General features: G+C 44.7%; 1 protein-coding gene across 6 annotated transcripts in view; it reads right to left on the bottom strand.

Moving 5' to 3' along the window:
• Window positions 1–333: 333 nt before the first annotated feature.
• Window positions 334–27915, bottom strand: part of SNX9 (sorting nexin 9) — a 113077-nt gene continuing 85495 nt past the window's right edge. For all 6 annotated transcript variants that reach the window (XM_007484808.3, XM_007484806.3, XM_001381336.5 and 3 more), the window contains 11 exons: window positions 26924–27049; window positions 26710–26827; window positions 21996–22126; window positions 18538–18641; window positions 16214–16317; window positions 11754–11831; window positions 8420–8496; window positions 6219–6308; window positions 4768–4882; window positions 3846–3937; window positions 334–1971 (listed from right to left, as the gene is read on the bottom strand). In XM_007484808.3, the coding sequence (XP_007484870.1) occupies window positions 1924–1971; window positions 3846–3937; window positions 4768–4882; window positions 6219–6308; window positions 8420–8496; window positions 11754–11831; window positions 16214–16317; window positions 18538–18641; window positions 21996–22126; window positions 26710–26827; window positions 26924–27049 (1083 nt within the window). In that variant the 3' untranslated portion in view covers window positions 334–1923. The remainder of the gene's footprint in view (window positions 1972–3845; window positions 3938–4767; window positions 4883–6218; window positions 6309–8419; window positions 8497–11753; window positions 11832–16213; window positions 16318–18537; window positions 18642–21995; window positions 22127–26709; window positions 26828–26923; window positions 27050–27915) is intronic.

The raw sequence follows: 27915 nt of genomic DNA, 5'->3' as shown, positions 1-27915 counted from the left end.
GCGGGAGTCGGGAGCTCTAACCCAAACAAACACAGGCCCAGGGGGCTCATGAGGAAACAGGCTAGGATTCCAGAGCGGGGGCTGAGATATTGGGGGGGGGGGGGCTGCTGCGGGGGATATGGTCAATAAGGGAAATTGTTGTTTGGAACAAGTTTGTAGTGCTCTCCCAATTGGGAATAGGGAAAGGAGGTTTTTCCACTTGAAAATAAAGTAAAACTCAATGGGAAAAAAACCCCAAACCTAGTAAATCAAAGGAAACAAATCCTACCCCCTCATTTTTAGAAACACACATCCAACAGCAATTAGAATTAAAAAAATACAAAAGCTGAGAAATTGTTTTGAAAAAGTGCTTTGAGAATTTACTGTACACTTTTTAACAATTTATTTTATAAGTTGTTTCTACACGCTCTTACATTTGGTGTAAAACATTTATACACATTCTTTACAATTTGTACATATATTAAATGGCTGTATCATAAACATGGCTCTATGGAATTTTATAAAAGGAAAGCTTGGGAGGACAATTATTTATAAAAATATGAACAAAAACCCCTGATGCTGAAGTGTAGATGTTCTCACATACCCTCATTTTGTTGATTTTTTTTTTGGTTTCATCTTATGCTAGCCCCTATTTTTTCTTTTCTCTAATCATTAGTACAGAAAAATGAAAGTAAGGCAGCCCCCAGAGCTAAGAAAGTAGCCCCTGGCTCGCTGCGGCAAGCTGGGCTCCGACACTGTCTGGCTGAGTGACCACACGGGGCAGCCTGCACAGGGAGAGGACTCGGCCACCGGGAGGAGGCCCGCGGCCTTCTCCTAACAGAGCACGGAGAAGCAGGGTCCGTCCCGCCAGCTTCACGTGTATCACCTGGCGGGCCCCTTCCTCTCTCCTGCCACAACATAGATCCCGCTCCTGGAGGGGCCGTGCCATCCCCCGCATCTGGTCTCAGCCAGGAGATGGTGGACCAAATGGCGGGAGGGCTCAGTCCCCCCCCAAGTGCCCCACGTCCCTAGGAGGCTTGGGCTGCCCCCTCGGTGGGTGGGTTGGGGAGGGGGAAGGGGACACCCTAGCAGGAAAGGACGCCCAGTGATTCCTGGTGTTTGTTGCCCTTTGACGCCAATCCGAAGGGAGGAACAATGCATGGATGCACAGATCCTCACTGGCCTCGGGTCAGTGTCCTAGAAATGACTTTGGACATAGTGGACAGGTGAGGAAACAGCAGCAGGGGGAAGAAGCTAAGGGTGCTTCTGGTCACATGTTTTGTGAGCTTGGAGTCCTTTCAAAGAGGTAAACAGTGACAAATGTAGAACATACAGAGACCTAAAAAACCCAGGGCCCCCTTTTACCTCCCTCTTGCTCTCCACCCCCAAACAGAAGCTATTGTGTTTCAAATGTGTAAATGAAATGTATGTGGATTTTGCTAAATAGTAAACAGGAATCCCCCAAAGACTGTAGAGTTATAAAAATATACAAACATATATATCTTTTTATTCTGGCATATTTCATGTTTTTAAAGAAATTAGTAATTATCTGACATTGGGTAAGAACTAGAAGATTTTATGTGACTTAGAGATTAGGAATCTATATAAAAATCAATGGGAAAAACACTTATTTTTTCATTAACAAATCCCAGCGATCTGAAGTACTTTCCAAAAATAAGAATTTTTTTTTTTAAATAATGGATATGAAAAATAAACTAAAAAAGGGATACCCTTGAATAAATGGTGCATTTAGGCTGGTTAATAAAGTAAACATCTTAATTTTGTGGGTTTGTGGTTTTTTTTTTTGCAACTCAGTTATTTTTTGGATTTTTTTGGGGGGGGATGGTGAAAGAAGAAAAAGAACAGAAAACAAACTTTAAATGGCATTGCCCCAAGTCAGAAAGAAGCACTTCGGAGTTTTCTTCATGTTCCTTTAGCTTTGCCCTACATCACCGGAAAGCGGCTGAGGGCCTGCCTCAGCTTTTCTGCAATCTGGAAGAAAAGTTGACATGTTAAAACGACCTCCCTTTGAAGAACATTTGTCCTTTGAACTTTGTTGAAAACGGACTTTCACGCGGTTATGGGCTTATTTTCACTTTTGTAGGTGTCCAAGGGAGATCTAAAATGTCAAAATGGTGTCTATCACCTAGTATAACTCGGGGCCATAAAACTATTTGATGGAGTAACGTGTGTTAAAGTGATTCTGCAAACAAACCCAAACAGTAAAACGGGCAGCGACCATTGTACCGTGCAAACTGGGGGGTAACAAGAACCACCCTTTCTAGGACTTTCTACGGGATCCCTGTGCAAGGTGCCACTGATGTCCACTCCTAGGTACACAATAAGGGAATGTGGCTTGTGCCACATCTAGGAACTTTATTCCAGAAAGGGAGATGGCTGCTTACTTAAATTCCTGGGGTGAAGCTGTCTCATACCTTTTGTTATTAACAAACTTAAAAAAAACAACTTATTTTTCAAGAAGCTGTTTTATGGATACTTTTTTGGTTTTATATCATAAATTCCTGTAAATACCAAACCTTCTCTGGGGACAGCTGGGTGGCTCACTGGAGACAGGAAGTCCTGGGTTCAAATCTGGCCTCAGACACTTCCCAGCTGGGTGACCCTGGGCAAGTCACTTGACCCCCATTGTCTAGTCCTTACCACTCTTCTGCCTTGGAGCCAATATACCGTATTGATTACAAGACAGAAGGTAAGGGTTTAAAAAATAAAAATCAGATAACTATTTAAATATGAGGTCTCCTCCATGATCTTCTGCATTTCAAAACATTTGCAAAGAGGTCCATTGGTGATGGGGCTGCACGAGGGCCAGGGCCCACATGAGGTTCAGAATCTCTGCCCCCTCACAAGGACACACGGAGGAGCCGCCAGAGGGCCGCCTTTGCTGAGGCAGCGCACTGGGGGACACGGAGCTGTTTGCTCTGGTTAAACTCGGTGGGAAGAAGAGCCTGGGCCCCGGCTCGGCCATGGTGGCCTGCGCTCTCCTGTCTCCGGAGGGCAGAGGGCAGACCCCTTCCCAGGAGGACAGGGACGCCCCGCTGTTTCCATGGCATTAAAAAGGGGCCGCCGGGCAGCTCCTCTGCCTAATCTCGCTCGGGGATTTAGAACAAAAGCTTCCCTTTTCATTATGTTCCTGGATGTGTCTGCTTTATATACAAGCCCGAGCTGTTCACTAGGAGCTTTCTCATGGATTCTGTGTGTGCAGGAGAGGAGCTGCCTGGTTTTCTGGGGCCCCCCTTCTCTCTCGCCCCCCCTGCGCCAGCCCCGGGGGCACGAGGAGCTCGCGAGCCCTTCAAGGAGGGTGCAGGTGGGATCAGAACGGGCTATGCGCAGGGTTTAAGACTCCAGGATTGGTTCTCCAGTGAGAGAAAGCTGGGAGGGATAACCAAAACACTGTCCAAAGCGGGGCGAGTCCCCCTCAACAGGAGCTCGGGGTTTGCCCTGACCCGCAGCCAGCCGGCGGGCTGAGAATGCTGAGCAGGCCCGGTGCCCCCCCCCACCCCCCCAGCACACGGGCGCTGCCCAGGGGGCCAAGATGTCGAAATGGCTGCGGAGTGGACAAGGTCACGGCAGTGACTGGCTCTGGAAAGGAAGTGCAAGGAGTTCCCTGAAGCAGAGAGAACTTTCAAAAGGGATCAAGCCGACCCGCCGGGCCTGCCCGAGCCAGGGAAGGCTGGCTGCGCCTTCTCTTCTCTGAGGCGAGGCGGGCCCTGGGCTGGGGATGGGACCATTTCTGAAACCGTCACCTTTTACCTGAATAAAAACCACTCCAGTCAGGAACCCCAAGTCCGCAGAACATCCGCCAGACAAGCAGGGCCGCCTGCAGGGGGCGCAGGACTCCAACTCACCGTTTCATAAAACTGTACCTGCTGCTCCAGATACAGGCGGATGACGCTGTTGTAGTCGTAGATCCGGTTACTGTGAAAGTGGTTCATCTCCGCTGCAACCAAACCCAACACACAGTCAGGCCACGACCTGCTGAAGGGGACGCTTCCCCTGGGTGAGGCTCGCTGGGGGTGGGGGTGGGTGTCATTTTATAATACATTTTATATTATTTATTAAAAAAACCCACCTCTTACCTTCTGTTCTAGGATCTATTCTGAGACAGAAAAGTGGCAAGGACTAGGCCACTGGGGTAAGTGACTTGCCCAGGGTCACACAGCAAGGAAGTATTTGAACCCAAGACCTCTGGATGCCAGGCCTGGTTCTTAGCCACTGTGTGACCTCACCGTCCCTTATATCACACTTTAAAAGTGTTTCAACAAGGGATATTCTTGAACAAAATGTCTGGCTCCTCTCTGCGCAGCTGAGACGCGGCTACTGAGAGTGAGCCCACAGGGAGAGGGAGCGAGGCCTCCGTCCCGGCTACGGTGACGGGCTTTCAGGGCTGTCTGGCTCGTCGTGATGCCATGGCAGTTTTCTCGGCCCAGAGGCTGACGTGGGGGGCGACCTCCCTCTCCAGCTCAGTTTACAGATGAGGAAATGGAGGCAAATAGGGTGAAGTGACCTGCCCAGGGTCACCGGGCGAGGAAGCATCTGAGGCTGGCCTTGAACACGAGTCTTTCTGACTCTAGGGGCAGCATTCTAGCCACCTCATCACCTAGCTTCAGCATTTTTAAAGTAAGTCATTAGGATGTGTGATGCTTATGTTGCTCTGACTACCCACGGGAAAGACCACCCTAACGATTCTTTACCTTCCTGGAAAACCAGGCCTGGCTTGCTTTGGGCCTAGGGCCTGCGGGGGGAGGGGGAGCCGGGCCCCCAGCTCACCTTGGAGTGCGTATGACATGACGCCGACGCGCTTCGCCATGTTCTGCTTGTCCTGGGGGGTGATCTTACTGGTGGCCACCAGCTTGTCGCTTTCTTTCACCTTTTCTATGGCCGCCTGTCCAATACAAAAGCGGCCCATTAGCGGAGGACACCGACCCAGGGGGGCAGGGCGCGGGGCCAGCCCACGCTTTCTGAGATGTGGCCCTCACACGGCCCTGCTCCATCGTACCCCAGAGGCCACGCACCGAAGGAGAAGGAAACATCTATTTTTTGGATACCGCCAAGGGAGAACTTGTTCTACTTAATGATTCATGTTTTAAATTAAATTTTATTTTTTTTCCAACAATCAGGCCTTTCCACCCCAAATCCTTATAACACGTAAGAGTCAAGTAAAACACAATTTCCTATTGACCAGTTCCAAAACAGTTTCATTCTGCACATTAGGCGACTGCATTTGATTACAGGTTTGTTAGGAAGGTTTTTTCTATCTTTTTTCCATCAGAGCTGAGAAAACAAGGGCTGTCTGTTGGCGCACAAAATGAAGGTGAAGCCGGCAGTTATGGCCGAGGCTGCCCCCTGGGGGCAGGCTCAGAGAGCCGCCATCCTGGCGCTCGGGCGCCTGGGCAGAGAACATGAACAAAAGCAGCCAGGAGGAGACGGTGGTGGGACGCTCCGCGGCTCAGAGAAAGCCGACGTAATAAGCTCAGAAGAGAAATCCTTGATAAAAGCCGGGCATAACAAGGTTGACAGATGTTTGAGGCATTCCCGGGGAGGGGGCTTCCCTTGCTGATGCCATTTGAATGACCGAGGCCTACGCTCAAATGAGAGCGAGGAAGTCTTGTGAGGGCTGCCTGCTGGGATGTGGCGGATAAACTTTAAAAACGAGAATGCTCCCACCGACCCCGGAGACTAAAACAGGCAGGCTCAGCCAGGGGCCAGGAAGAAACTCAAGGAGTGCGGACATGGAGGAGGAAGAATGAAGACGGTAGGGAGTCAGATTCTTCGAAGAAGGAATAAGCAAGGAACGAACATTAGAAGTCTGGGCAAAGGTGTGGAGACAGGAAACTGACCGGCAGGAAGAGGGCCTGGCTGGTGGGCCGCAGCATCGAGGCATCGGCCCTGCTAGGAAGGTCATCAGGAACCAAGAGGAGCATGCCAGCGTGGATCAGGGACAACAGGAAGTCAGGCACTACCCCCAGCCCTGTGCCCCGGGGCCACTGCAGCCCTCTAAGGGAGAGGCGAGAAGGAGGCTCCCAACTCAAGTTGGAGAAATGGAGGGTCCCTGTCTTGGGCATTCTGGGAAAGGCCTGTTCACCAGTGGTCCATTCCAGCCCCCTAAACAGCACTTGTGTGAAGACAGAAAAGTGCCCCCCCTTCCCCCCCAATAGGCCAGAGGCAGCACCGCCCAGTTTGACCCCTTGTCTCTGAGGCACTTAAGGATGCCAAAATACCTTGTGAGCACCAATGATGTCAGGGAAGCAGCCAAGGAATCCTTTGTATTCGTGATTACATTCCATCAGGAAATGGAGATCTTTCTTTGGCTAAAGTAGATAGAGTGGTGATTACTGACAAATAAGGAAAAAGTCTTTTTTTTTAAAAAGCTCATAGCCTATAATACTATTAAGTCAGAAATATTATATTTTAAATCTTCAACTAGTTTCATTAAGAAAGTAACTGGGGGCAGCTGGGCTCAGTGGATGGAGAGCCAGACCCAGAGATGGGAGGTCCTAGGTTCAAATCTGGCCTCAGACACTTCCCAACTGTTTGACCCTGGGCAAGTCCCTTAACCCCCATTGTCTAGCCCTTACCCTTTTTTTTGTCTTGTAATTAATACACAGTATAGAGTCTAAAAAGGAAGATAAGGGTTTTAAAAAAAATAAGAATAACTGAAACAAAAATATTTTCACAGACATTTTGCAAAGTTAAAGATAAAACCTCTAAAAGTAGCCTTTTAAAATGAGCAGTTTTAGAGTGACACAAAAAGAACAGGTAATGAAAAAGATAAATGGCTTATTGAGTCCTAGATATGTATCTTCAGAGGAATGTGGATAATCGCTGGATTAATACTTTAAAAAGGAAGGAAGGAAACAAGTATTTACATACCAAGCACCATGCTTTACAAATATTGCCCGTTTTATCCTGCCAACAACCCTAGGAGGTGGGTCCTATTGTTATTATCCTATTTAATAGATAAGAAGACTGAGGTAAACATTTTTTAAAAAGTGACTTGCCCAGTGTTGAGGCCAGATTTGAGTTCTTGACTCCAGGGCCACCATCCTATCCATTATGCCATCTCTGCGGCCACAAACTACATCTTGAAACTATTGAAATCATCTTTTGGATTTGATAATATTTTCTGCAATTGTTTTGTTTGCAGTAGCATTTTTCAGATATACTTAAAAAAAACCTTACCTTACCATATGGTTCTAAGGCAGAAGAATGGTAAGGGCTAGGCAATGGGGATTAAGTGACTTGTCCAGAGTCACACAGCTAGGAAATGTCTGAAATTAAATGTGAACCAAGTTCCTCTTGTCTCTAGGCCTGGCTGGAGCCAACTCCCTGCCTCCCATTTTATTTTTAAAAGAATTATTTACTCCTACTTGGGAAAACTAGGGGAGCTGGGTGGCACAGTCATTAGAGTACCAGGCCTAGAGTCATGAAGACTGATTATCCTGAGTTCAAATCTGGCCTCAGACATAGCTGTGCGATTCAGGGAAAGCCATGGAATGCTGTTTACTTTAGTTTACCTTATCTGAAAAATGAGCTGGATAAGGAAATAAAAAACCACTCCAATATCTTTGTCACAAAAACCTCAAATGGAGTTCCAAAACATTGAACACAACTGAAAATGACTAAATTAGAACAATAAGTAAGTTAACTTAACTTAAAAACAAACAAACAAAAATTAACAGAAAGTTACTGTCCATGTCAGGGGAAGCCAAATGCATTTTAATACTTATAAAACTACTTGCCATTTTGCTAAGTCATCTGAAATTACTTCTGTGGACTTAGAAAGTAAAAACTAAGGCTGAAAAAGTGGTAAACTTGGAGATAGGTTCCTTTAAAGGATTCTTTTCTTCAAAACACAGAAACTATAGCTACTGCAGATTAAGTAATATAAAATGAGTTTACATAAATTCTTGTTAGTGGAAGGAATTTTTTAATGAAAATTATCTCTGTCCTTTAACTCAGATTTAGGACTGCAGCACCACAATCAATGTTTTAGATTGTTACATGAAATAGGAATAGCATGGTGTTATTTATTCCTTGAAAATCAGTAAGCCTGGGGCAGCAAGGTATCTCAGTGGAGTGAGAGCCAGGCCTAGAGATGGGAGGTCTGGGTTAAAATCTGGACTTGGATATGTGACAGCTATGTGACCCTGGGCAAGTCATTTAACCCCCATTTCCTAGCCCATACCATTCTCTTCCCTGGAACCAATACACAGTAGTAATTCCAAGATGGAAGGTTAATGGTTTAAAAAAAAAAGGAAGAAAATCAGCAAATCATTAAAAAAAAATTGATTTCTAAAAGTTAACTTTTTGCTTTTGGTTTTCAGAAAAACCATTTGGATGAGTAGCCAAACACCAAGGAAGCATGTCTTGTGACTTCTTTCCCACTTGAAAAGAAAATCAGAATCAGACACACACAAACCTGCTCTGCCACAAGATTAGCAATTTCTTCATAAGTTTTTCCTGCTTCTGTTATTGCATCATTGAGGTCTGTTTCACCTGAAAAACACAATTGCATTTATTTCAATGGTACATAGGAGCTAAAAGAAACAGAACTTGGAGAAAATAAAGTATTTTAAGCTCTGTGGTTAAGATTGTGTTAACATTTGCATAGATAATTTTAAGAGAATGGGCAGAAAAGTATTTGATGTGGGCCCCTTCCATCTGGCGCAGAAAGGGAGGAGACTATTAGAATGGGAATGAGTCTCTTATTAAAAAGACTTTTGTGCTAAATTATATAATGCACACATACAACACAGGGCCACAACATTTTAGATATTTAATAAGGACTCGTTAGTCCTTACGGCAGTAGGCCATGGAAGCTGTGAGGATACCGCAATGCCGGAATGAAGTTGGCTCTGATGCTTCAGGACAGCATTCTGTCGGTGAGCACGTTAGCAGCACTAGGCGTCCCCTTCTCTCCAGTCTCCATCTTTTAGCCGGTCTGCTCGCCACTTGTCTACTCTTCCTATACGCACCTTGTCCCCATCCAAGGACCTTTCCCTTCTCTCTCAGGTTCAACCTCCCTATCCTCACTCACTTCCACCTCCAGCTGCCACCATGCACTGGATGGCCTCTCTAGCTGGATTGCTCACCGCTCCGTCCTTCCTCGGGGTGTCATCCCTGGATTGCATCGCGCTCAGGGCCAGACGGTTGAGCAGTTTTATTTTTGCCCCATGGCTCAGCACTGGATAAACGCTTTCCCCCATTTATTCATTCAATCCTATCAATCCTGCGCCATCCTGAGCCTGGGAGTGGGAAGGAATCTCAGAGGGCTCCTGGCCCCAGCTATTCTTGAAGCACCATGTTCTTGAGCTGAGCATAATCCTGAAAAGTGACGACCCAAATTCTATTTGAAGCCTCCTAGCGAGCTGGACGCCACCATCTTTTGTGGTAGGCCACTGAGCCCCATCTTGCAGCTTACACCGATGAGACAAATCATCCGCTTCACAATTTTCACCCTCGTTTCTAGCGTAGGAAGGGCATCTTTTTGGAACCCCTGTGTATAACTTCAACGATCTTCATTACATTTCATTTGATTAGATGTGGGAAGCAGCATGGGCAGATGGGTAAGTAACTAGATCTAGTCAGGCATGCCCCTGGCTAAGACGGTGGCCATGTGGAGGAGGGCCGGTTTGAGGAAGGAGCCGAGGACAGGGAAGGCCCGGAAGAGCTAAGGATAAAGAAGAGCTAGAGAAGGGCCAAGGAGGGCAAATGTCCAGTGAGAGAGCCTAAGAGGAACAGGTGAGGAGCATGAGCAGAACAAGCACCACACATTCCCCCTGGGCCAAAGGCAAAGAAGTGCTGAGTCTGCAGAACAGCAAGTAGGCCAGGCATTTGGAGACAGGATGGGTAGGTATAATTAGATTTCCGCTTTGTTAGGTCCCACAGCAATGTGCTAACTGCCAATTAAAGTCAGGTGAGCCCATCAGGCCACCTTATCACTGGAGATAAACAAAGTCCTTTCCTGTGGGTTTTTTTTCCATGACTTCTCCATCGACATCACTTCCTAAAAGCGGCATCTCTGGCTCCTTTCATCATCCCCATCCCCAACATACATTCCCTGATCTAATCCAACACTTTCATTTTCTAGATGAGGAAAGAGGTCCAACATCAAACAGGTGGTAAGGCAAAATCAGGACACAATCCCAAGTCACCCAAGTCTGAAACCCAGCGCTCTTCCGGCCACAGGCAGCTGTCTCAACCTCAGAGCCTGGCACAGAGGGCACAAAACAATGGCGGAATTTAAATGAATTTTGGTAGGTCCTAATGTGTAGAAATTAGAATCTGAAAGCCCAACTATGTAGTTTCTATGAATCACTTTTTAAATGTTTAGAAATGGATGGAGCTGGGCAACAGAGAGAAAATTCCAGTCTATTATTTATTTTGGGTACTGATATATTTAAACAGATCAATTTTTAGCATCTTTCTGTTGTATGAGAGGCTGCATGGATATTGGCTAAAGAGCTGACCCAGGAGTTAGGAAGACCTGGTTCACTTCCACCTCAATCACCACTGGTTATGGGACCTGGCAAGTCACCCCACTTCTCTCAGCAGCCTGGCAATTCTCTAGGTGTCTGCATTGCAGAGAAGGTGACAATGTGCATGGGGGAAAAGATAGCCCTCATTCAGAGCTCACCACCCTGATAAAATCATCGGTAAAGAAAAACAGGTCTGCTCTGCAGCATAAAACAAGAAGGGACAAAATGAACAACACAGTAAGAGATGAGGCACTATTAGCTCCAATCAAATGATACTTGGTTTCAACAATTCAGATGAGATTTCTACTTGTGGATCAAGATGGACAGAAGGATGAACAGGAAAGAGAGAGACATAAGGCCATGTTCTCAGTACTTGGGATATTTTCCTTTAAGGAATCTTTTTCCACTATGGATTTTTTGAGCAAAGATTTTTATTCTAATAGTTTCAAGGTAAGACACAGTTGAGGTCCAGGACTTTTTTTGAGACCGGGTCTCCTTCCTTCTCTTGCTCAGAGCTCAAGTGATCCGCTGAGCTGAGTCTGCTTTAGTAGCAAAGATTACAGTTGTGGTCCATCATGCCAAATGTCATGGACTAAATTCAACAAAACACAAAAGGGCTGGATTTGTAGGAGAAACACCAATGCTATCCCTCCTCGAACTTGCCTCTTCTCTCCAATCTCTCCTCACCCCCATTCTCAAGGTCTCTCATTTTCATACAACTCCAGGTAAAAGGGTGTGGATATTCTCAAAGACTCCTCCTGCGACCACCTCAGCGCGTTAAGTGCTGGTCATCACAATGTGCATAGATGAGACTTCCAGAACCTGAGGGAAGTTCTATAACTGAGGGGCTATGCTTTGGGAAAGCAACCGAAGGCGCCTGGGAGATGCTGGTCCACAGACTACCCCAGTGAAGGAGCCGCGCTTTAATCAAGGTCCCTCTCCTGGAACCCAGAACCCACACCTGTCATAGCAATGGGGTGACCAGAGGGGAGGGGGTAGCTCCTCTGCCTATGCCTGCCCATGGAAGACAGCAGCCCTGTCAATACTTCACTCAAAAAGGGCTCCCCAGGTGGAAGCCTGCGAAGCAGACGGGACTGCGGGGGTGGACAGACATGAGGGACTGAGTTTTGAGGGACAAGAGTAGAATCAGTTGTACTGGAAACAAGGAGGAGGGTGAGAGAACAGTTGACTAGATGATGGTCAGAGTCCCACCCAACTCAGATTTCTTGATCCCAAGCGTCTCTCAGTCTACACACAAATAGAGTAAAGATGTACCTTGGTAGCCACTTGAACTGAATACAGTTGCTAAACACTGCAAAGCTTTTCCTATCTTCTGATATTCCTTGGGCAATGCTAAGAAAAGAAAAGAATTAGCAATTAGTTAATCTGAGAAAAATAAAAAAGTGATTCCAATTCTGATCTTCATTCATCCCAGCCACTTGTCAGCCAACACATCCCTTGCATCTTTATTGGTTTCCCTTTATTCTCTGGTTTAAGAATTTTCTCATTCTTTCACTATTACATTTACTTATTAGAAAAAAAAAGTATGGGTCGGCATTTGTATTTTAATATTGCCATTGTATGTCAGATCAATTGCTGTGAAGGTACAAGGAATGCATCATGGAGTACCAAGCCATGTGGTTAGGTAGAAAAGCACTGAACAGAAATAGATGCAAGAGTTTGCATACAACATTAGAATTTACAAATCACATCAAATATCTTTTCTAATTTGTTAGGATCACTGCATCACCACTCTCAGCCCCTAGTTGTGAGACCTTGAATAGGCCACCTCAAGGAGTGGTTCACACCCTCAGTCGCTGGACTCAGAGGCTGCAAGACCTTTGTCAAATCCTGCCTCTGACATGTGTTAGCTGTGTAACCACTTGATCTTCAGGGTCTCAGTTAGAGGGAGGCCTCTAAGGTCTCTTGCAGCATGAAACTCATGAATAAAGGACCTCTTTGGGACTTGACTTTTTGTTTGTAAAGTGAGGGAGCTGGATTCTGTGATCTCCAAGGGGTTTTCCTGCTCTCAATTATGATTCCAAAGTCATAAAAATGTGCAGTTCTTTAAACTTCGTGCAAAACAATTTCTAAATAACAGATTCTTTCCCCATGCATCTGCATACTTACACAATTTATCTTTGGCCTTAAGGAAGAAAAATACTCTTTACATTTGAAAAGTTCATATTAATACTTAATAATAGGGGGAAGCAAGGTAGCTCAGTATATAGAGACAGGCCTAGAGAAGGGAGATGCTGGGTTCAAATCTGGCCTCAGACATTTCCTAGCTGGGTGAGTCACTTAACCCCCCAGTGCATAGCCTTTATCATTCTTCTGCCTACGCAGTATTGATTCAAAGATGGATGGTAGGGGGTAAAATACAAACCCACACACATATAAATGATTATAGGGCATCCCCAATGTCTTAGTGCAGCCCTAAGCTTTCCAAGCCTAAAAGGCACCAAGCTTCTCGGGACACTTGGGTTGAGGAGGAGGAAGGAGCAAAGCACAACTGGACAGAATACTAGGAGAAGCGGCAGCTCAGAGGGCACCATTCTGCCTCCTGGTGTTCTCTATCCACAAGGTGGGCTTTAGATCACTACCTGAAGGCTTTGCTGGGGGAACCACAGTCTTTTTGTTTCTGGATTTATTTTAGGGGTGAGCGAATTGAGAGGGAAACTGAATCCTGGGGAGCAGCAAGCTCCCTATGACTTCCCATCAGCTATGTAACCCCTTAGCCAGGACAATCAATCCCTCTGAGCCCGAGTTTCCTCATCTATAAAATGAAGGCTCCATGTAATGCCTGTCTCACAGGATATGCTTTTATAGTACAGAGTGGTGAGCATGGCCACATATTCTTATTTTTTTTGGAAAAATATTTTCTTTTGTCTATAAGAGTTATTCATTACAACCCAAAGCATGGATTACTATTATTTTTTTTAGATTCGACTCTTGCTGACATGGCTTTTCACGTATAGTTTCTGTATTTGGGGTACATCATCAGATTCTCTTGGCCATGGGACTAAAACAAAGCTATCATTACTTCTGACAGATGTCCCTGAGGCAGGGGCAGCTGGCTTGTCAGCAAATCGTAAGTGATTTTTTTCTGATAAAATGTTACTGTTTGAAAGTGCCTTGAAAAAGCAGGATATGAATTATAAATGCAATGTTACACCTTTTTCAATGTTTAAAAAAAACAACCCAGGGGGCAGCTGGGTAGCTCAGTGGCTCGAGAGCCAAGCCTAGAGACGGGAGGTCCTAGGTTCAAATCTGGCCTCAGACACTTCCCAGCTGTGTGACCCTGCGCAAGTCACTTAGCCCCCATTGCCCAGCCCTTACCACTCTTCTGCCTTGGAGCCAATACACAGTATTGACTCCAAGACGGAAAGTAAGGGTTTAAAAAAAAACAACACACAACCCAATTTTGCTTCTATTTTTACAAAAGGTTTATCCCTCAGTCAGTTGGTCAATAAATATTTCATAAGTAGCTACTATGTGTCAGGCACTGTGCTAAGAGCTGAGAATACAAATGAGAAATAAAAGATAGCTCTTGCCCTCAAGGAACATATAATCTAATGGGGGAAGACAACACACAAAAGGAAGGTGAAAAATGGGGTTGGGGGCTTATTAACCTCTAATTTGTTGATTAATCTATAACTTATTCCATACTTAATTTTTATTTTTTTGATGCTTCTCTGATTCATATCAGTTTGGGAACCTGCCACCCATCTCCAAACAATCTTTTGTTTTTCATTTAAAAAAAAAAAAGACAAAGCTGACCCAATTTGATCTTGTGTTGAATAGCAATGTAAACAAATGATCAATATGCTCTTCTGGTTAAGAATACAACCAGTATTCCATTGCAATGTGTCTTTGTGTGTTGTCAGAAGGATATAAAATGATGCTTATATTAGCTGTATTACTCTAGAAATTAGTAGTATCAGCCTGCTGTGCTGAAACTGCATTTCCAGTTTTATTATCAAGCCTTAAGAGATTTGTGTCAATAGGTTGGCCTAGATATTGGGGAGAATGGTCAATGTTCCTCTAAGGGGACCGAGGGAATGTGTGGCTGCCATGGATCCCCTTGGTGGGGCCCTTCTCTAGGGGTGACTTATATTAATCTACATGGTCATTATTATCAGAGCTGCTTAGTTTCTTGCTGACCTTCCCCTCTGGGGTCCATTTCCTCTCCTGGGGCAAGAAGGGACATTCTGCCTCTCTAGTTGTGGATTTCTAAAAGCTTCTTCCAGAATGGTGCTCAGACTCCTCAAAGTATGTGACACACAGTAGGTGCTATATAAATGCTAGTGAATATGATTAGTATTAGTAGAAGCAGTAACTTTTCAGGTGATTTCTAGAAATAGTCAAGCACATCCATGATGTTTTAGAGTGGAAAGTACATTGTGTACATATATCAAAAATCACCTGGTTTAAAAAAATAAAAAGAAATCTATGAGGTAAAGTAAACTATTTCCCATGGATGGAAATACAAAAGCTAACTAAAAAACTCCTAGTTTCCCAAGTAAAGGTTGGAGGATGAAATATTCTGATTAATCAAATTTTGGCAGAGCGGGCTCAGTCATGATAGATACTAAGAATCCACATCATAAACATCATTACATATTGCTTTGATGGTTCAGAATTTTAAATGTGTAAGGCTTACTCTAATGAGCACCTGCTTTCGCTGTACTATAATTCTGGTACCACATCTCAAAGAAGGCTAAAAAGTTTTTCAGGGTATTTGGCAAACAGGCAGTTTCGGCAATTCTTTTTCCTTCAGTGTTTTGTTGGTAAATTAAAAGGGAGGAAAAAAAGAGTATGCAATGAAACAACAACTCTTTAGAAGGGCATTCAAATTCCAAACTGTCTATTCATCATACTGTCCAAAGTTAGAGTAAGTAGTAATAATAATAATAAACACCCTTTGTATCTTAGAAATCCTTTGTATTGGTGATAACACATGTATAACCCAGATCGAATTGCTTGCTAATTTCCAGGATGGGGAAGGGAAGGAAGGAGACAATTTGCATCATATAACTTTGCTAATTTTTTGTGGAAATTTGTTATTTCAAGTAATTGGTAAAATAAAATATCTTTATAATTAATAAGAAAAGACCCCCCCCCCCCAAAGGGCTATGTATGGTTTCCAAGGCAGAAGAGAAGTAAGGGTTAGGTAATCGAGGTTAAATGACTTGCCCAGCGTAACAAAACTAGCAAATGTCTGAGGCTAGATTTGAACCTGGGACGTCCCATCTCTAACTCTGAATCTCCATCCACTAAAGTCCGTATGTCATTCTGGGCATTCTCAGTAAATGCTATGGAAATTGATGCCCATGTAATGAGTCACAGTGAACAAATATCCGCTCCTCAGCAGCCATGCTCTAGGCTCTGTGCCAAAGCTGAGGCCTGCTCTCAAGGAGCAGTGGTGCCTAAGACCCCCCCCCCCCCCCCAGAGGCCCACTGCTCTCATTTTAGGCTCATGCTTCTACCCACAAGGTCACCGCGTGCCGCAGCATCTCCCCTGGCCTCATAGCCACCAGAGGAGAGGCGCTGTTGGTTTCCTCTAATAACAGGCAGGCTCCTGTGGCTCGTGGGGGCCGAGGAGACGCTCGTGTTCAGGTCTCCAGCACAACAGGTGGCTTCCTTTTTCCTCGGGCCCACGAATGCACAGATGGGCACCCACAGACAATAATGACAACAAACGAGGGCCAATAAAGGCCGAGAGCGGGACCTACGTCCTGTGCAGCGCTTCCAGTGCTCTTGTCCCACGGTCAGCAGCTCCTTGACGCCGTCGTCCATGGCTTTGGTGAACTTCCCCACGGCCTCGCACTTCTGTTCTCTGTGAACCAAGACAGGCCCGCGGGCGGGTTAGACGAATCTAGGCCGCCACCTGCCCCCCACCAGACGCCCGTGTGGGAGGCGGCCCCCAACCCACTCAGGTTTTTCTAAAGTGGAGGCCCCTTCCCTCGTTCAGTGTGAGGGCGACAGAGCCAGGCGTGGCCTGGGGGCGGCCAATCACGGGACGCCTCGCTAGCGCTCTTCAAGGCCTTGGCCCAGCACTGACTTACTCTGCCCAGGGCTGCCTGAGCGGGACAGGGGAACGTGGGAGGCGGGGAAGCTGATTTCAGTGACGGCACGAACACAGACTGTTCTTGATCCCTCACTGGGAGGGAATGGCAGGCTCTGGAATCACCCTTGCAGATGAAATGGGAGACCTTCTCTTCCCTCCTCTGTGGATACATGGCGGAGGGGGCACGGGAGACCCGGAGGAGGGGGCTGAGGCCCCGAGGGGATCCCCAACCCGAATGCAGGGAACCTGGCTGCCTGCGCAGCTATCTTTGGTGTGCATGAGCAGAGAACGAAGGCTTCAGTGGTTGTAAATGGAAGGATGCCCTCGGTCTCTTCAAGCACGAGACCCTGCCGTAGCCATCCCTGTGCTCTGGCTTCCCTAGCTGAGCCGTGCGGCTCCCTCTCCCCAGGCCGCTTGAGGCTGGAAGGCTGAACGAGACGGGACCGTGTGACGTAAGGCACACTAAAAACCAAGCGACTAAAGCGGCGTTCACCACGCAGGCTTGTGTGTGTGGCATAAAGGACGTACAATAAGTATCACGACCGTAAAGCCCAGGACAAGCCGCTTCACAGACGGCACGCACCACAGAGGACACGAAGGTGGCATCCCCGATGACGTCTGCCGGTTTAGCTTATTTAGTCCCATCATCATGTGCCCACCTTGAGTTTCACCATCCCCTGTAAATCTGATAACCACGTTTAGTCAGGGGTAAAAGAGTTCATTGTTTCTTTAATAGGAATTTCTATGAAATCTCAACATACTCCAATCCGTCACGATCATAGATGAGCTATATCTGGTGGCTGGTTTAAGTTACTGTCCAAAAAGAACAATTCTGAATAGACTACTTGCTATCCCCTAAACGTCGGACACTCCAGATGAAGATTTCTTTGCTTCTTTTATGAATGGAAGAACTGCTTTCTAAGTCCTAATCCGTTTCTACAACAGCTAGTGTTGGACTCTGGAATCAGGAAGGCCAAATCCAGCTCCAGACACTTCCTAGCTCAGTGGCCCAGGGCAAATCACTTAACTTCAGTTTGCCTTGTTTCTTTGTCTGTAAAGTGGGGATAATAACAACCCCCAACCCTCAGAGTTGTAAGGTCAAATGAAATAATATTGCTAAAGCACTTTACACAACTGAAAGTACTATATAATTATTATTATCATCATTTCTTATGAGATAAGATCCTTTTTACAAGCTCTTTCAAAGCATATAGAAAAAAAAAGTTTTGGAGTTGCTTTTTTCAGGGCAAACATGCAAACAGATTTCTGTCCTGTCTTGATGATGATACTGGACACTTTTGGTTTCACACTGATTTGTTTGATCATTTCCATAATCCTTTTATGGAATTGCCAATAAATGTGAAGCCAATCATCACAGTATTGAATTTGAAAGGAGAAAAGGAGGGAGAGGAAATTCAGTTTTTTTTCCCTTCTCCAATTTACTGCAACTTTAGCATCTTATGTCAGAAGATAGGTCACAATCCCCTCAATTTAGGAATGAAGACACAGAGGCGCGCGCATATTTGTGTGTGTGTGTGTGTGTGTGTGTGTGTGTGTGTGTAAGGCCACGGTTTAGGTGTCAGTGCAGGTGTTGGGAAAGGGGAAGGCCTGTTTTTGTATTGCTAGAGACAATCAAACATTCTTAGCTCAGGGGTCTCCTGCGTAGCCCTGAGGTAAAGCATTTGCCCATGTCCACAGTGGAACAGCAACACAGGACATCACCATGTGATACCTGGATACGGGAGAGAATGGGAGCCTGCTGAGGGATGCCTGGGCCCCGGCCTTCATACAAGGAAAATAAGCAGGGATCCATGCGATAATGCGTGTGGAAGCCACGTGCCATTCTTAAGAGCTCCGGGGTGCCCCCGGGAGCCTGGGTCCTGGGATGGGACAGGAAGGCCACTTCTCTACAAGACCCTGTGGCTTGGTCTAACCCCCCCCCCCCCCCGGGAGGTGCAGGGCTGGGGAGGGGGCCCGAGGGGGGCTCACATTTCGATCAGGTCCAGGTCCGGGGCTTCGGGCTCCATGGTTGAGAATATCATGACGCCCACGATCTCGTCCTTCTCCGCCTTCCTCTTCCCCATTTTCCATTCCTAGAAAGAAGGCGAGAGTGGTGAGGAGAGCCCCAGGCCACCATTTACCTTCGGAGGCCCGAGGTCCCTCATCTGTATGATGAAGGTTTGGACAGAGGGCCTCTCGAGAGCTGTTTCAGCTCTAAATCTGTGATCCCAGGTGGGTCCTCCTGGAAGCCTCCTTAGAAAACCAAAGGGGACTCATGCAGATTCAACATGTTCTTTCCTGTGCCAGTTGGAGACCCTGGTTTGACAGAACCTCCTCGATGAAGCCTTCTGGATCTCCCCAGCCTAACGGGGCCTGTCATTCCATCCCACTCTCCTGTGGGAGGCACTGGAGATCAGTGACAGGCTCCTAGGGATCTGCCCTGTGCCACGGCTCCAAGGCAGAAGAGGGCTGAGGGCGGCCAATGGGCAGAAGTGACTGGCCCAGGGTCATCTGACTGGGAAGGGTCGGAGGCCATACGGGAATGGCTAAACCTCAAGGTGGAGATTAATGAACCACAAAGGGATGGGGGGCGCCGAGGGCTCAGCTACAGGCTGCTTCTGGCACGACCACATGACGAAGCTGGAATAGACCTTACATCGGAGGCCTCCTAAGAATGTTTTGAGTCTGGAGGAATCCCAGGACAGAAAGTCCTTTTTGTGATCCCAACATCACCTACTTTCTGGGAGATTCCTACCCATCTCCAGGCCAGAAGGATGGAGCTGACAAGGAATGAGGAAGGGCCTTGCCCAGCGTTCCCCATAAAGGCCCCGGTCGCGAGGTGAGGGGTCTCCGCAGGAAGGGACTGCCACGTTAGGAGATCACACAAGAAAACCGCCGCATTGCTTCAATCCTACCACTCAGGGTTTCTACAGCCACCTCCAAGCCAACACTCACAATAAGTAAACACACAAGGGCCTCACCGTGTCCTCCTTCCCTCCCAGTGTGCCCACGTAAACCAGGGACAGAAAAAGGAACACTTCATTTGGCTTCACAATTATCTTTTATCATAGAGAGTTCACCTAACAAAAATGCAGGTATGCCAGTATACCACGGCCAAAACAAAACTCTCAGAGGGTCCCTGCTACGGAAATGTCTGGTATTATCCATCATCTAAAGAGGCCAAAGAATGGAATGTATTTTAGAGGACTTCTCCACTTCATCCTCATCTTGCTGCTGATAGAATGCACATTTTTTTCCTTTGCAAGACTTTTATGGATGCCTTCTTTATATCCATTTACCCCACTGCCCACAATTTTCCTTCTCAGAACCAACTTTTCTCTTCTAGCAAAGAAAAAGAACTGGTAAAGGGGCAGCTCCTGAAAACCTATGTAATATTTGGTTTTTGCATAAATTCCTCTGCCTTTGAAATATTTTTTTATGTCCTGTTCTCTAAGATTATTGTTTTAATTACTCATTTAGCTCTCTTTTTTGTGGTTTTAAATTTTATTGTAAGTAAAATGCACAGGCATGGGTATATTGTTATTCTAGTCATGCTTATTCCAGTCTGCATCAGCTTATACAAATCTTCCTATGCTTTTTTACCATCCACTGTAAGGATGGTCAGCTACAAGGTAGATATGTGTTGTCTTCCCAACACAATGTGAGTTCACTGAAAGCAAGGCCTATCCTGTTTTTTTTGTTTTTTTTTTTTTTTTTGTAGCTCTTAAAAATTAACACAGTTGGGGGCAGCTGAGTGGTTCGGTGGATGAGAGCCAGGCCTAGAGATGGGAGGTCCCAAGTTCAAATCTGGCCTCAGATATTTCCTAGCTGTGGGACCCTGGGCAAGTCACTTAACCCCCATTGCCTAGCCCCTACCACTCTTCTGCCTTGGAACCAATAGATAGTATTGATTCTACAGAAGGTAAGGGTTAAAAAAAAACCAAAAACAAACCAACACACAATATTTGAAATATAGGAAATGTTTTAAAAATAAGTTTTTATTCATTCATTCTGTCATGCCAGTTTGCTTATCTATTCCTCAGTCAATGGGCAATCATTTTATTTCCATTTAAGAGTTGCTTAAATAGATTTACATACAATGTACATTCATTTGGAAGTGTAAACTTAAAAAACAAAAAAAATCAAAACCTTGATAATCACAAAAGTCAGTCCTGGTTATTATATTGATCCTGTTCATTTATATTATGTATCATGTTATTGACATGTTACATATGTCATTTATGGGATGTGCCTGGCTATCTATCTAGACAAGAGAATGCTTTCTGTTTTTCATCTGTTTCAGATATATGATCGTTGGTAGGATTACTAGGTCAAAGGGCATGAAAAAGGCAATAATGTCTTTGTTTTGAGACGATGCAGGACATTTTCTAGGAACAGGAAATATCAGTATCTTAAGTTTGACTTAAAGAATGCTTTAAACCTTTCCTGAGAGGAAAAATCATTTCCAAAACTTTCAGTAATAGAACACCGAAAAACAACTGCTTGATTACATGGGTCCATGGGGATATGATTGGGGATATAGACTCTAAATGATCACCCTAGTGCAAACACCAACAACATGGAAATAGTTTCTGATCAAAGACACATGTAAAACCCAGTGGAATTGCATGTCGGAGACTATGGGAAGGAGTGGAGGGAGAGGAGGGAGGGAAAGAATATGATTCTTGTAACCAAGGAATAATGTTCTTGACTAAATAAAATTTTCCATAAAGACAAAAACAATCAAACAAAGAAATGATAAAACTGAAGAATTCAGGAAGATTTGTATGAAATGATATAGAATAAAATAATCAAAACAAGGAAACAATATGCACAATGGCTACACATTGTAAATTAAAAGATCATTAAAAGAAAAAAAAAACAGTATCAAAATATCAGCAGGTCTATAAATGTATTTTCTCTTCTATTTAATCTTACCCTAAGTCCAGAAGGTTGCAAGTATAAGGTTCATCCGATTCGCTTCCTTGACCCCATCTAGCCTTTTTAAAAGGCTCTTAGGGAAGCACTCATCTTCCACTTCTTTTTGACTCATGGCAAAGGAAGAAGTCTGATCTATGACACCTAACCCCTCCCTCCTATAAATTTCCTTTTATTGCATTAAAAAAAAAACAAACAACAACAACAAAATACTTCCCCACTGAATAGAATAAACACTGTATTGGCTCCAGGGCAGAAGAGGGATAAGGGCGAGGCCACAGGGTCACACACCTCAGATGTATCTGAGGTCAAACTAGAACCCAGGACATCCGGTCTCTAAAGGCACAGAGCTACCTCGCCGCCCCCCTCTTATTGCGTCTTAAAGGGCAATCAGGAGAGGAGCTCCCACATGGCATTTAATAAAAGAAAGTATCAAAATTGTGGCTCTTTGGTGGTCCTTAAACTTGATCCTCCAGGATCTGAAAGGTCACTATGAAGTCATTTCCTACCTTTTCATCCCGGAAACTCAAGAACTGCTGGAAAACTTCACTTTCTGAGATGACAGGATGACGACACATTCTAGTCATCCACCCCTGAAGTCTTTCCATGCGCATCTTTATAAATTCTTCTTCAAAGCGTCCTAGGAGAGTCACATTAGGATAAAGAATTCAAATCTGGTCCAAGGGGGATCATTACTGATTAGCAACAATGCAAGGGGCATGGCTGTGGCCCCCACACCTCTGCACCTGAAAGATCCCCTCATCATGGCCTCAGCTGTGCTTTCTTGAAGGACTTCAAAGTGCTTGACTACCTGGGACTAAAGTGTAATTGAGGCTAATGAATCACCCCGCTTGCCACTAACATGAGACTGGTGTCTAGGAATAGCAATAGGACTTTGTGGACACACAGACCCAAAATAAAAGAAGTAAAAATAAAAAGAAGGGTAAAGAAAGAAGAAAAAAAATTTCAATGGAATTCAGTAAGCAATTTCTTCTAATTTTGTAGGAAATGTTTGTTTTTGTAGAAAATCAGCCTGTCAAAATGCTGCATGTTTCTATACACATAAAACAATATAGAAATACACAATTTTTCTCCTTTTGCCTTTAGAAAGCTTTGAAAATGAAAACTACCCAACTATGGAATAAGTACACAACTAGGAAATACGTCTTTTTAAACTGGATGAAAATTTTAAAGAGTTTAAAAAGGATGACTTCTGATCTAGAAATGGAGGCGCAGTTCAGAACATCTCAATATTCAAAGGCTTCAGAGGCAATTCTAGAGGCAGTCAGGTGACTCAGTGGATCGAGAGTCAGGCCTGAAGGTGAGAGAATCTGGGTTCAAATCTTGCCTCACTTGCTTCCTAGCTGTGTGACCTTGGGCAAGTCAATTGACCCCCATTGCCTAGTCCTTCCCAACCTTCAGTCCTAGAATTGTTCCTAAGACCCAAGGTAAGGGTTTCCCTCTCCCCACCCCAAAGGAGGGAGGGGGAAAAAGACAGACAGACAGACAGGCAAGCAGGCAGGCAGGCAGGCAGGCAGGCAGACAGACAGACAGACAGACAGACAGACAGACACACACACACACACACACACACACACACACACACACACACACACAATTGTAGAGGAAGGCCAATCAGCCAAGAAGCCAAGGACTGAGAGGATGAAACTTTTTTGTAGTATTGAGGTAATACTGAGTGAAAACTAAGCTAATTTTGTTTTTTTCTATTTCAACAGAAGACAGAAATCCAACTAAGACAGAACTCTCTGGCTCTTGCTGCCTTCGAGCCAGCTGTACATGGCTGTGAAAGGCTGGTGAGGTGGAAACTGGGCTGGTCACCAAGTAGCTCATCAATAGGTTCTTCCCTCCCCCGGGCCATGCTGGCCTCCAGTGGTTTTGGACAGTGCTCTGCCCAGGTTTCCTGACAGAGAAATTCAGGTATCTCAGGGATTCTTCACAGCCTGAGGGACTGAAGGACTTCCTCTTGGGTTGTTTCCTCAATGACAAAATAAGGGGGTGGGACTGAGATGATCCTAAATAACTCTTGGAGCAATGTTGCTTTGTAAAAGAACTTAAAACCCTTTATAGATTTCAGCTGCTTTTTACTAAGGTACCCTTTCAGTGACTGAATTCTTTGGGACTCAGTGATTAATTTGAGAAAACCTATCATGCAGTATTCATTTTTAGTCTAAATCTTCACCCTGGATTTAAATAATTTTTCCTTTTATTATTAAGGATAAGAAAGAACTGTTAAAAATGAAATTTTTAGTAGAGCAATATTTAAAAGATGTTTTGGGTCCAATTCATTTAACTACATATTAAAAGAATTTCTGGGGCATTCTGAGCAATACATACATAAAGTACTTTATCTCAGTAACCATAATCCTCATCTCTACAGAAATAAAACCGAAATGGTAGTCTGGAATTTTGCTTTGAAAGTATAGCTCAAGCATCATTTTAGAAAATGGCCTCTTAAGGTTCCTTAACCTCGTGGGTTCCCGTTAAGATTTCAAGATGGTCCTTGATATTCAGACTGCTGGATTAGAAAGGTCTTGTGCACTTAAGATACAGCAATGTCTAGAGATCTCCCTTTAGTAGCCTGCACAAAGTATTTCAAGCTATTTCCCATCTCCTGGGGGAGGAGTTCCACAAAACAGTGGCAGGTCAGTATAAACCCCACAAAACTAAAATAAAACCCCTTAGATAACAACAAGAATATCTCCCTTTGAGAAGGATTAGAGGATGGAATGTCACTTCCTAAAATATTTTAAATAATCAACTTCAGAATGTGACACGGAGTCCTGTCGCATCAAAGTTTCATGTTAGGATGGAAAACGCTAAAGAAATATTCCATATGACCAATCATCAGCAACAGATTAATATCTATATTCTACCCCAAAAGTGCCCTAATCAAAATCAAAGTCTCAACTCTGACCTACCCCTTTGTTCAGCAATGGTTTAATATAAGACTTCCAGAGTTCACTGAAAGGTAACTGATTTCTCTATTTTCAAAGCTCCTCATTGAATCAACTCACAGAACAAATGAATCCTTGGCCCAACCAGGGAAGAAAAATGCCTCGTTCATAATAACAAATAAAGAACTCAATCCTGAAACAAGCAAAAAATTAATTCAGATTAATCTCCGTTGAGTTCTTCATGGATTATTTTTGAAGTCTATAGAAATGCCACTTCGTCATCTATTTGCCACCGACTGTGTGTTATAGGGTTTAAATGATACGAGTGTTTTTCTACAATAAGACTAGGATTGCTGGGCAGGAGGTCAATGGGGAGGAGGAGGAAAAGAAAGTCACTTCTGGGCTTTCCAGTTTCCTCGGCATGCTTCCCAGGGCAGGGGAATCAATGCTCATCTTTCTTTAGACAGAGGGGCTGTTGCTTTTAAGTGACACACTGCTGGCTGTCTGCCTTTTAAAAAAAACACTGAGTCACAGCCCCGGGAGGAACCCAGCCTGCTTGAAAAACATCATTCACTAGACATGAAACACTATTCTGCATTAAGTATTTTATTTCTAATAAACTCTGAATTAAAAAAAAAAGAAACAAAAAACCCAATTCTGTCCTCCACAGAGTTAGTTCAGCAAACCCTACTACTATGAGAGGCTAATGTGTGTGAAGGCTCAAGAACAGTCAAAGAAATTCAAACAAATCTGTATGTAAAAAAGACATTACTTTTCTAATCTAGTGGATTCTTGACTACTTGAAGGGCATTTTTATGAGTAATTAAAATGCTTTTTATGGATTTCTGCAACTCATTAGTGAGAGGAATACTGGGAGAAATCACTTATATTAATATTACATGAATTCTTATTTTATGTGAAAAGATACTATGAAATTTTAAAATCAACAGTATTCATAAAATTTTTGTTGTACAATTGTTTTAGTTGTATCTGACTTTTTGGTAACCCTATTTGGGGTTTTCTTGGCAAAGCTACTGGAGTGCTTTGCCATTTCCTTTCCTAACTCATTTTAACTGAGGCAAACAGGATTAAGTGATTTGCTCAGCATCACACAGCTAATAAGTATCTGAAGCTAGATTTGAACTCATGAAGATAAGTCTTCCTGACTCTAGGCCTGGGACTTTATACACTGTAGTATCTACTGGCCCTTCTTAATGAAATTAAAGATACAGAATCTTAAAAACATAAGGAGTATTTTTCTTTTCTTGATATAATGGCCTCCCTTCCAATTTCCCCCCTCCCACCTCAAGCCCACCCCTACTTCTCTTTTGCTAGGAAGCAGTTTGGTGTTATAGAAGAATAACCAGACTTTGAACCAAGGCATCTGGGTTCATATTACAGATGGGTCCCCTGATTTCTCTAGGCCTCAGTTTCCTCATCTACGAAATGGAACAATCACTGCCATACCTACCGTTAACAGGTTGTTATACCTAACACCCTATAGAAATGTAAATTGCTTTTATTATTTTCTTCCTTTTTTCAGGGAGATAGCAATAGGGTCATTTCCCCAAAGCTTCGGAATTATAAGAATAACTCTTTAATAACATACACATGAAGCTCATCTACCAGCCTTTAAGACATGATCATACTTTTATTTCACTACAACTCTTTGAAGGTCCCAGCAAAAGCTCAAGGGAATCTCAGAACTTCCAGTAAGTATAGGGAGAAAAAAAGATGATAATAACAATCATGATGATAAATGAAATCTCTTCCAAATCACAGATCCCGCTCCTCCAGGAAGGAGGCAATCTCTACTATGACTGTCACAACAGTAGGGAAGAGACACAGGTCAGCAACTGGGTGGCTCAGTGAATTGAGAGCCAGGCCCATTGACAAGAGGTGCTGGGTTCAAATCAGACCTCAGATACTTTCTTGCTGTGTGATCCTGGGCAAGTCACTTAACTCCAATGGTTCAGCCCTTACCCCTTGTAAGAACCAATAGATATAACTGATTCTAAGGCAGAGGGTGAGGGTTAAAAAAAAAGCACATTGTTAACAACAATGGTAACAGCTAAGGTTTACATGGCAGGCACCTACTTTATGCCAGGCCCCTGCTGAGTTACAAGGATTATTTCCTCTTATCCTCACAGTAACCCTGGGGGGGAGAAGGATGGGCTGGGGAGGCAGCCCAAGGCGAGTGACTTCTCCAAGCCTGGGTGGCTCTGGGGCCAGGCCTCCAGGCATGGTGGCTAAAGTGGCTCTGTGACTGGACCCTGACAGGCCCAGCTCCAGCCTGCATTCTACTCACCTGTGACCTGCTTATCCGGGAGGGAGGGGATCGGAATGGCGGAGCCGAACTTAACCAGGAGGCGCTCATAGAGCCAATCAAAGTGCTTATAGCGGTGGTTGACGGACCGATTAGTGTTCTGTAAAACAAGGCCAGAGAAACCAGGAGCTGAAGAGAGGGCCGGAACACGAAGGCGGCGTTAGCAGAAATGGCCTGGCGGCCCGCAGGCACTCACCGTGGCGGTTAACTGATATTCGATGTAACTCTTGAGCCCGTACATCTTGGAGCCTTTCCTGGGGTCTGCGACAACACAGTCAAACGTAGAGGTAGGGTAAACCCACATTGGGCCATAATCTCCAACCTGCACGCAAAACGGCCCATCGAAAATTATTTTTCTTCTCTCTAGAAGCTGAGAGACCTCCCGGGCCCGGGCAGTGAAGGGTGAACGGCCTGTCAATGGAAAGCTCCTCCCTCGCTCCATCTCAGAGAGCTAACAGACAGGCGTCCCGGCTCAGATCTGCCGTCCTTATTAGGTTCCATCCCCAGAGAATGTCTTTGTTTTTACTCCACACTCCACATTCAGTTAATTTAGAAACTAGATACACTTTAGAAAAGTGTACTTATCTTCATTAGGAAGGGCAGCTGTAAAATACATCCTCCTCCACTGGGGTGAAGGAGGACTCAGTGTGGCCTCTGGCGACCAGCATGGCTTCAGGAGCGGCAGACTCCTGACACATCTTTGGAAGTTCAGAGAATCTCAAAGCTGATCCAAAGAGTGTGGGTACAAGTGAGGAAGAGGACACATCTGTAACTCCTCTGCCCCCGGGAAGAGCTCGTGATATAGGGAGAGGATGCTCCGCCTTCATTTAGGGCTTGGGGTTACTGTGATGACGGTTTCTTCAGTCATCAGCACAGCATTATGGGATGAGTTAATATTCCGGAAAGAGATTGATTGGAGGACCCACGGGCTGGGGAGTTCCTAGCCGGCTAACATTCTTATCTGTCATAATTTGTGGATGAAATCCAAAAGCTTTTTGTGTGAGTTATGTAAACATTAAGTGAAGGGCACGGTACTTCTAGGACTAATATCCTCAATGGCATCTTTAAATACCAGTTTTTTAATTTTCTCTCTCCTTATCTCCATATTACAGCCGACTCACTGAAAAGACTGACAAGCTGGAGAAGGTGCCCTGTTCTGATATGACATGTATATTTTTCTAGGCTATA

This window comes from Monodelphis domestica, chromosome 2 (genome assembly GCF_027887165.1).
Source record: "Monodelphis domestica isolate mMonDom1 chromosome 2, mMonDom1.pri, whole genome shotgun sequence".
Taxonomy (NCBI): domain Eukaryota; kingdom Metazoa; phylum Chordata; class Mammalia; order Didelphimorphia; family Didelphidae; genus Monodelphis; species Monodelphis domestica.
The sequence above is the reverse complement of the archived record's forward strand: the minus strand, read 5'-3'. Positions and strand labels throughout refer to the sequence as shown.